This window comes from Sinocyclocheilus grahami, unplaced genomic scaffold (genome assembly GCF_001515645.1).
Source record: "Sinocyclocheilus grahami isolate Dianchi unplaced genomic scaffold, SAMN03320097.WGS_v1.1 scaffold270.1, whole genome shotgun sequence".
NCBI lineage: Eukaryota > Metazoa > Chordata > Actinopteri > Cypriniformes > Cyprinidae > Sinocyclocheilus > Sinocyclocheilus grahami.
The window spans coordinates 1,906,004-1,916,559 of record NW_015505449.1 but is presented as its reverse complement, the minus strand read 5'-3'; the positions used below and the strand labels follow the sequence as shown (position 1 = coordinate 1,916,559).

The 10,556-nt window shown below is 36.3% G+C and overlaps 2 protein-coding genes across 3 annotated transcripts in view; both read right to left on the bottom strand.

Moving 5' to 3' along the window:
• The window catches only part of LOC107599697 (SRC kinase signaling inhibitor 1-like), a 50,104-nt gene extending 45,554 nt beyond the window's left edge, over window positions 1–4,550 (bottom strand). Inside the window, exon 1 of one of the 2 annotated variants that reach the window (XM_016291379.1) lies at window positions 4,319–4,550. The gene's annotated coding sequence lies outside the window, so the exon portion shown is untranslated. Of the gene's footprint in view, window positions 1–3,823; window positions 4,093–4,318 lie in introns of those variants that run through there. The other variant, XM_016291380.1, reaches the window with a different exon arrangement.
• A 3,279-nt stretch (window positions 4,551–7,829) lies between these two features.
• LOC107599698 (growth factor receptor-bound protein 7-like) overlaps window positions 7,830–10,556 on the bottom strand; it is a 10,803-nt gene continuing 8,076 nt past the window's right edge. Inside the window, exons 12-15 of the mRNA XM_016291381.1 lie at window positions 9,159–9,216; window positions 8,973–9,060; window positions 8,798–8,891; window positions 7,830–8,697 (exon numbers count right to left, since the gene is read on the bottom strand). Coding sequence (XP_016146867.1) covers window positions 8,551–8,697; window positions 8,798–8,891; window positions 8,973–9,060; window positions 9,159–9,216 — 387 coding nt within the window. The 3' untranslated portion in view covers window positions 7,830–8,550. The remainder of the gene's footprint in view (window positions 8,698–8,797; window positions 8,892–8,972; window positions 9,061–9,158; window positions 9,217–10,556) is intronic.

Sequence of the window (10,556 nt, the reverse complement as noted above, 5' to 3'; positions counted from 1 at the left end):
CGCTGGATCAAAACAACCCAATAGCTGGGTTTGTCCCTTTTTAACCCAGTGCTGGGTTATATTTAGCCCAGCATTTTTTAGAGTGTAGTATATGAATTTTATAATTTTATTTTATCACTCATAATCAGAGTCTGATAGCCCCTCCCCCTCTGCGACATAATTAAAGCTGCGACAGTTGAGTGCATGAAGTTGAAAACATTTTGGTGACATTTTTGATACAATCCCTCATTAATTTCTGACCCAGCATAACAGTATATAAATCAGTGCTTCTCAGCCAGGGGGCTGGGACCCACTAGGGGGCCTCAAAAAACTTACAAGGAGGTCTCAAGATGACTTACAATTATTTAAAATAAGACCAAACAAGCATTAAAATACTATAAAACAACAAAAAAATTGTGATATTCCCACAGTTGTGGTCTTGAAAAAAAATTTGAGTCCTTTTAGTCTGAGACCGAGACAAGACCAAGACCTTCAAAAAATGGTCTTAAGAGAGAAAACGCAGAGATAAATCTAATCCAGTTATTACTATCCCCAGTTGTTCATAATGTCAAAATCGTACCTTTTAAACATGATTTTGCTCTTTGTGGACTGACAATGACCATTCAATCAGAGACATTTTGGCACCTAACACTTGAAGACTTAAAATGCCAGTGCAACAGTGCTAATTATAGTATTGCTCACTCAAAAACACACTCCTACACTCTTAAAAATAAAGGTGCTTCAAAAGGTTCTTCAAGCGATGCCACAGAAGAACCATTTTTGGTTCCACAAAGAACCATTCAGTCAAAGGTTCTTTAAGATAGATAGATAGATAGATAAAAAAACATATATATATATATATATATATATATATATATATATATATATATATATACATAAAAGACAGACAGACAGATAGATAGATAGATAGATAGATAGAGAGAGAGAGAGAGAGAGAGAGAGAGACATGGACCCATCCTCCTTCAGTCACACAACAAACTCTGCTTTCTGACCATAAGCAAATTAACATTTATATTAAAACACATCACACACCAAAACAAAACATACTCAAAACCTGTAAAATGTATCAAATCCAGCCAAGATACAGATGGGTTTCAGACAGCCCTCAAAATCTAATCACTAAATTTATTAACAAAATATTTACAAAAAAAACTCAAAACCAAAAATGTAAAAAATAATGTGGTCCTAACAGCATTCAAGGTGAAATGTTGAAACACAGCACACCTGAGCTTCAGACAGCTGTGCTCAAATTTTTCAACCTTGTACTTACTTCAGACTGTTTTCCTGACATCTGGAGCCAAGGACCTATTACCCCAATTCACAAGAGTGGAGATAAATTGGACCCTAGTAATTTCTGAGGCATTTGTGTGAGCAGTAATCTGGGTAAGTTATTTAGCAGTATTTTAAACAATAGAATAGTGAACCTCCTTAACGAACACAGTGTCCTGAACCCTAGTCAGATTGGCTTTCTTCCAAATCATAGAACTACTGACCACATTTACCCTATACATCCTAATCAATAAACACCTAAAACAGACCAAACACTGTCGATTTCAAAAAAGCATTTGATTCTATCTGGCATGACGGATTATATTACAAACTTTTACAAAGTTGTGTAGGGGGTAAATTTTATGATATTATAAAAGCAATGTATGTGCAAACAACAAATGTGCAATACGAATTGGCAATAAACATACAGAACTATTCACCCAGAAGAGAGGAGTGCAGCAGGGCTGTAGCCTGAGACCAACACTGTTCAAAATTCACATTAATGAATTAGCGGTGCAGCTGGAACAGTCTACAGCCCCTGGACTCATTCTACAAGACGAAAACATCAAGCTTTTGCTGTACGCAGATGATCTGGTGCTGCTGTCATCCACCACAGGGACTACAGCAATACCTAGATCTGTTGGAGAACTAAACCACAAAAACACCAACATTATGAGATAGATAGATAGATAGATAGATAGATAGATAGATAGAACAAATGAATGCAGCAGTTATTGTTGCACATGTGTAGTTTTGTACTGTACAGTATATTGCATTGTATGATGTCACTGTTATGCAGTCATTCTGTAATGTTCTGTAATGTATTGTCTCATAGAAATGCAGTATTGCAGTATGTCTGTGTGCTGAGAGTCAGTGCATTACTGTAATCCATGATCTATCCATGGGCGCTGCACATGCGCCTGTCTTCCTAATCCATGCAGTCTACAGGGACCCACAGTAACAGAGCCTGTCTCTCTTCCACTATCAGCCTCTTCCACCCCATCTCTCCTGGCACTCATTTACTCCTTAGTCGACTCCCTCCTCTTCCTTCCTCAGTAGTGAGTGAGCGGCTCTTTAATTCCCATCTCTTCAGCGGGACGCACGCGGTCACCTCAGCACTATATAACACTGCAGAGAGCTTATCTGCTCTAGAATGATGTTTCTGACGCTCAGTGTCTGTGTGTGTGTGCATGGTATGTTCTGGATGGTATCTTGCAAATGTGCTAATTCAAGTGTGAAGCTTTACAGTGCACAGGAAGGTGGGGCATAGAGGAGAAACAATAATGTACAGTATGTGGAAAATAATGTATTTTTTTAACCTTAAACCGCATAAACATTTCATTACACCAAATACACAAAATAATGTTCTTTTTAGCAGCATCATATGACCCCTTTAACAACAAACATCTGCTTGTCCAGTGTTTTATACATCTATGATATAAACAGGGCCATCGGTAGGAATTCTGGGCCCTGTGCACTGAATTTGCTATGGGGCCCCCGCAAAATCACGTTCAGTGTGGGGGTGATGTGTTCGCGATCGGGCCCCCCTCGCAAAGGGCCCCTGTTACTCTGTTCCACTATTACCCCCTGTCCAGCAGCGCACATGGATATAAATCAGATCTTTTCAGCAATGGTGTAACTGGATCATGGGTTTAAAAGGACAGTTCACCCAAAAATGGATACGTTTAGACAACAACAATGCACTCAAAAAAGAAAATATTTTTCCTTTGCATTTTTTAAAAAGTTTTGTGTACAGACAACAACATTGTAAAACAATCCCCGTTCACACTGATCCGCGAAAATGACTAAAAACGCTGTATTATGCATGCCAGGCCAGTAGATGGCGATGTCACTTTGTAAAGAAATACTACGCATCTGCACACATTCCTATAGACTGAACACGTAATATGAATGCGTATGACGTAACCATTTACAATGGTAAATGAATGGCCAAAACATAAAAAGTTTTCCCTTTTTTTGAAAATGGTGTCACGTAGGCTAAATGCCTCATGACTCACACTCATATCGTTCCAAAACCGTGTATGACTTTCGTACTTCTGTGGAACAGAAAAGAAGATCTGTGTTTTTGTCCATACAATGTCAATGAAGTCCAATATTGTTTCTTCAAAATTTCTTCTAAAAGAAGGTTTTAAAACAACATGAGGTAAGTAATTAAATTTTTAAGTGAACTAACTGTCATTATGGTTTGAAATTATCAATTTGTGCTCCATTCAGCACAGGAGCCGCGAAAGTCAATATATGACCAGTTGGGCGTTTAAACAACCCAACATTATTTGCCGATTTATCATGGATTGATGGGTACATCAGCCCGGGCTTCTCTTCCTCCATTCATCCCTTTCTCCACAGCTCAACTCTCGCTCTACTCACTCCACCTCCTCTGCTGTCATATCTCTTCCCTTCCCTGTTTTTCAGTCCATCATATGTTCCTCCCTCCCATCTCATGGATTAATCTCAAAGGTATTTCCTCGCCAATCAAACTACTGTACACTTCCAGAGCTCTGCTTCCACCTCAAAAGCACCTTTGTTACTTCACCTTCCTGTCTCGAAATCACTCCTCGTATTCCCGCAGAGGATGGACTTTTCCCTCTCGGATCACTCTTTCTCCCCGTCTGTCTCTCCAGCGGTCTCACTCTCTCTGCAGTCCATGAAATGATGGAGAGACAGTCGCCACATCCCATCGGTCCACGGCATTCGCTCACACACTTACAGGAGTTCATATAGCTTGTGTGCAGAGTCCATTACAGTGCATTAAAATCCACATGCATCTGCCTGTCTGTCTCTCTCTGCCTGTCTGTCTGTCCCTCCGACTCTAGAAGACTAGAACAAAAAGTGCCTTATGAATATTGATTCAAATGCAATCAAAACTGGAGCTTCAGCATTAAGGCACAAAGCTCTCAGTATCTGTCAGTGTGAAACCAGAACAGTTTGTGGTTTCTCAATGGATCATTTTTGCATTCAACCTGCTTCATGATGGGAATAGATGGGAATCTTCAATCCTAGAGGATAACGGTGATGCAACGCCACATACCTGCTGAGGCTGGTGCTGTCTGTCCTCTTCTCTCCTCCAGTCTGCTCACCCACCCTCGCTTTATCTTTCAGTGCTGTCTTACGCAGCCTCGTCCTCCTTCATTTCTCCTGTAACACCCATCCTGATCTCTCTCTCTGTCTCAGATCTGTGTCTTCGGTGGGAATCATCTGCACCAGCATATTGCTGGCCAGCGTGGTGTTTGTGAGTGTGAGTGTGTGTGTCCAAGCCCGCATGGCACAAACTGAGCTCATCTGATATTCATATAAACCCCCACTCCACCAGCAGCCCCCCCTCCTCCTCTTAAAGGTATAGTGAACCGATACCCTACACACATGGGCTCAGCAGGTTCATGGATTGAACCATCATGAGGGAAAGAGGGGGAGGGTCGGATGGGTGAAGAGGGGAAAAAACGAGGGATAATTGCAGGATGGCAACACTACATGAACTACAGAGGCTGATTTGCAAATACAGCTCCGGAAAAATTAAGCCAGGAGAGAAGAATTGAAATACAGATAATGAAGGTCATCTCTAATCAATTGATTAATGATGCACTGCACAAAAAAGAATAATTTAAAAAATAATAATCATTATACTGTATTAAAACACAGACTCTAAGCAAGTGCATATAATAAAGTATTATTTAACAAAATATATTTATTTAAAAAAAATTTAGAATTATATAATAGTACTAATATTTCAATGTAAAACAAAATAATACACATCATCTAAATATTTTAATCAATAGATCATTAATGACCATTTAATGACACACTACACAAAAATTAAATAATTATGATAAATGCCACAGAATCTAAGCAAGTGTATATATTAAAATGTTATTTCTATCAAATATATATTTTTAAATAATTGAAAATATTCTAGAATTATATACGTATAATACTAATATTAAAACAATATAAAACACAACATAAATATGATATCATAATACAAACTTCTAAAATAAAGGAAATACTTTACATAAAAGATTTTAAAATAAATGTACATAATATTGATATTAAATTATATTTTAAGTATCATGCATGTATGTAAAATAGATTTACTCTTAAATACTTTAAGTCAAATCAGAATGTAAAAGCAAATGAAAGTGTTTTAAGATTGCAATAACAGATGTTGATACATCTTAAATTTGATTTGCTGTATTATGTTGGTCATCAGGTAAAAATGAACTGTTCAGCAAAGGTACTTTGGACAGAACAGACGTGCCGTAACAGAAGCTGCAATTCAATCCACTTCTGTCACACTAAACTCTCAGTGTCATTTGAGCTTCAGAAGAGAGACAAACTATTCCATTCACATCGAACATCAAAATGCATTTGACTTTATCCTTAAAACTACAGGAAATATGTATACATTTAATGCAACTCGAAGCATTGCGCAGATCAGAACTGTAGCCAATTTTATTTCAGTTAAATCACTTTAACTTGGAAGGTAAGAATAATTAATCATAAGATTTCAGAATTACTTGCACATGTATGCACTAATTGGAACAATGAATCGAACTCCTGATCTTGATCAAATGAAACCGATTTTGAATCCATTTAGAGCGCTATGTTTAAACTCAGAGGAGCCTCATGTGTTGTTCTCTGTGTCTGTGGCCTAGTTTCAGCAGAGCTTCACCTTGCAATCACCACAGTAAGTTACAGTGTGTGTGTGTGTGTGTGTGTGTGATGAAAGTGTGTATTGGAAAGGTGGAGATGAAGCTTTTATGCAGGTTTGGGGACATTGTTCAATCTTAAATTAATCATACCTCATAAATAAATAAGAGTGGTGACTGACCGGTTGAGTGTCTGCGGTAGGTAAGGTGGAGCTACGGCAAGCTGGTGAAGACAAAAAAAGGGCACAAAAGTCACAAGCCAAAACAATGCTGAACTATATCATGGCTAGGATTAGAATGAACACTGTATATAAATTTTTTTATTTTTTTTTAAATGTATTTGTATTCCATGAATACATGAGTGAAATCCAAAGCTTTGTTTGCCATCATTTTTTGTTAGATAAATAAACAAACATATTTAATTTATACATAAATAATTGCAATTTTTTCATGCTATTAAATTAGACCACCTTGATTGATAAATATATAATTTACATACATAATTATACATAAACCTAAAAGTATATATTATAATTATCTGTTATATTTTGATTAATTATACAATAATATTATGTAGATTTCTGTTTAAATATATATGATGAAAAAACTTATAATGAAGAAACCAATTATAATTAGTAATATAATTAATAAATTATAATAAATACATTTATAAAAAATGAACGTTTATTTGCAAATTCAATTATGATTATAATTATATATATGTATATATATACACACACACACATTTAATTATACATTAATATTATGTATACTTTATACAATTATATGACACATTTTTTATTAATAAATCAAATATAATTAATAATATAATTTATAAACTATAATAAATACATTCATAAATATTTATAAATACATATAAACGTACACATACATAATTGCAAATTCAATTGTTATGATTAAAATATCATAAAATTTCAATTGAATTTATATAATAATAATAATATACATTAATGCATATATTTTTATATTAATATAATGAAAATGAAGTGCTACAGGAGAATCTTGCACATTCACTGGCATCAGAAAATCACAAACGTGGAGGTGCAAAGACGAGTTGGAAACACGAGGAACATCGTACAACTCATCATGGAGAGGAAGCTCAGCCTGTTTGGACATATCTGCAGGATGGAGGACAAGCGACTGGTGAAGTGTGTGGTGTTTGGGATCATGGATGGACGGATACGGAGAGGAAGACTGAGTAAGGAGTGGTTGGATGACATCAAAGAATGGTGTCAGAGGGACATCCACTCTCTTAGCAGGATGGCACAGGACCGTGCACAGTGGAAATGGAGCGTCAGATGGGCGTTGGACACCAACGGGCGTGAGCCCATGGAATGATGGATGGATGGATAATGAAAATGAATCCATGCTCACAACAGTTACGCAGATGACTAACTTTTTTTACTCTGTTGAAATCAGAACTTATTTCACATTGATTATTCATTACACTCTCAAATTTATGTTCACACTATATTGATATTTAATATTGTCAGGATGAATGACGTGTCCTTCACTGACTCACCGACTGATCACGGTCTCCGTTATTTACCCTTATAATATAAGATGAATGAATGATTTATCAACAGCTACGGTGAGGTGATCACCTCACTTACATCTGAATAAATTACCATCTCATTCAATCATCTGATTCAAAGTGAGTCAAGCAAATCGGCATATATAGCCTACATACTACTGCCTGGACTGATGACCTCCCTTGAATATTATAGGAACGATCTCCATGGCAACAACACAGTGGAGACCTGACAACTGATGCACTGGTGATGTCAAGTTAACTGAAGCATACAGAAAAACACACAAGTACACACGATTAAAACTACTAAAACAACACAAACACTCATTTACTTATTTACAACTTCATTTTGAGGTTTTGGTCAGAATTAAATTACATGCACAAGTACAACTGTTAACCAGAACAAGTACTAAACAAAGATAAAACAGAATAAACTAAATAAAAATATAGAATAAAGCAAATGTAAACTGGCCTCGATTATCTTAATCGTCAGTATTATGAAAAAACACCCATAAATTAGACATGGTGTTGAAGAAAAAAAAAAATATTACCAATAATAATAATAAGATTAATACTAAATCTGCTACATTGAAATAGTCTCCTTATGAAACTTCAGATATGCATTAATGTATCCCTGCATGACTATTGCATAAATTAAGAATAAATGAGCAGTAAAGCATTCAAAGCATCAGTGCGCTTCCCAGTGTTGAAAGAAGGAATAGCAGGAAATTCCCACATGATTGTGCACTTTCCGGTTTAGAAACATTCCCGGATAGAAGGATGATAAATACAAATAGCTTGTAAACAAATATTCCATAAACTATTAGAGTATTTTTGGTAGGATAACCAATATTAAAGACCTATATACGCTCTAAAGTGTGCTAGAGGTATATCAAATATAAATAGAATTACTATGTACAGAAATAGTCTTTTTTGGGGGGATTATGAAAAACTGTGAATGTCCTGACATCCATTTCGAGTCATAAAATGAAAACGTTAATGGTCCAGAGACTGGTGCTGGTTCATTTAGGTCCTAGGTTTGAGGGAGAGGTCAAAGTTGAAGGTTTAGATTGCAATGCAAGTGCAGGGGTGTTTGAGACAAACGGGTAAGATGCCGCGGTTAATCTGGTGAAACTCCACCAACTGCAGCAGATCTGTAAACAGTGTGACACCATCGTCCATAGTGTAGTACTGTTTATCCCCTTGTTCTAACTACAGAGATACAGAGAACAAGAAAGAGAGATCAAGATGAAAATATCTTGTGTATTTCAACTATCCACAACCTGAAGCACAGCAAGACAGAAAGGCTTACGGGAATGATGAGGTAGTGTTTGGTCTTCAGTTTATAACACAAGGACAACACAAAGCACTGCGCGTGCAGCTGACTGTCACGAATCAAAAACATCCTGCAGACAGGAGAAATCTGTATAAACACAACTTTACAGTGCAAACGTACATGATACACAAAAAAATCAGATCATTCTTACCCATCCACCTGACCCTGCTCCTCCAATAGCCTTTGAGCTTCATTTCGAGACACGCCCCCATGGAACCACGGCTGAACCCGATGAACCGCTGTAGATAAACACACATACAGAAAACTTTTAGTAATGACAGATTCTTTCTCGTTGATAACATTTTACATGATGTCAGTGTGGACGCGAGACACTCACCGGACAGATGTGACCCGTGACCGTTGGTGGGTAAACTGTGACGCAACGCTTCTCTCTTCTGAAACACAAAAACACCCCATTAAAGAAACATCTAAGCAGATGAGCAAATGATTTTATCAACTTGGGGTTTTTGGACCCCAATAATTGACAAAGATAAAATAGAAACCGATCTAATAACAATAATAATAATATATTAAAAACAAACATTTTAAATGTTGCTCTGGCCACCAACTGAAATAAAATAAGTAAAAAATACTAAAATGACAAACTAAAAAATGAAATAAAATGAAAGCTATGTGTATATATATATATGCGGTCAGTCAATAAAAACATTTTTACTAAATCGCACATTTCTTCTGAAATTAAATCGCAATTAATCCCACCTAACAAGTTTTTAAATATACTTTTACATTGCAATCATTTCACATTCAATCTTCAAATTGATGTAGAAACAACATAAATACAGTATATTTTTAATATGTTTAATGGCATCTTTTTTATGACTGAAGGTGAGTATCACTGATACCAATACTACTACTAATGTCTCAATTAATTTTTTTTCTACTATTTAACCAGACTATATCCATTCAACATTACAGAATAATTGAGAGCAATCAATTTGAACATTTATTAGACTTCAAAAAACAACAACTTCTAATTTAAGTGAACTTAAAACTAACTTCACATAAACCCATTATAATACATGTCATATTTACCTGTGCTCTTCAGCAAGTAGGAAATATACAGAAATTGAATGAAGTTATCAAACACTAAATTCTAGATTGAATATAGATGAATTCTTATAAGTACTAAAGTGACTGATTTCCTCTTTTGTTCTTTGATGAACAGACATCACAGCAGCTGGTTATGAGGTTATTTTGGCTGCTTTAAGAGCTGCTGCTGCTGAACATGACGCGGATCTGACACGCATCCTATTTTCTCAACGCTTTACCTTTTCTGACCCACTAAAGAGCTGAGGAGTTGAATCGAGTGTGTCAGATGAGGGAGACAGTGCTGCTGCTCCACGACAGTTTTGAAAACCACTGCATTTCAGAGACATGTTCTGAAATCTGACTCATATATAACAAATACTTACATGCACAGTTTAAGTGCAGCTTTAATTGCCTTTTTGGTAACTTCATGACTTAACTGACGACATAACTACGACATTGCATGCATGAAATGATATACAGCGCGCGCCACTGCATTTGTGCATGCCACTGAAGAGCACATGCTATGAGTGCAGTATAACGGCTGACAGGACAGGAAAAATGTTTTTTACTGACATATGGCCTGACAACATCTCATCTGACCGCAGTTCACTGTTGTTCTACCGAAGCTCCTCATCACCTGTAGCTTTTAATTTTACATATATACATGTGTGTGTTTGTATATATA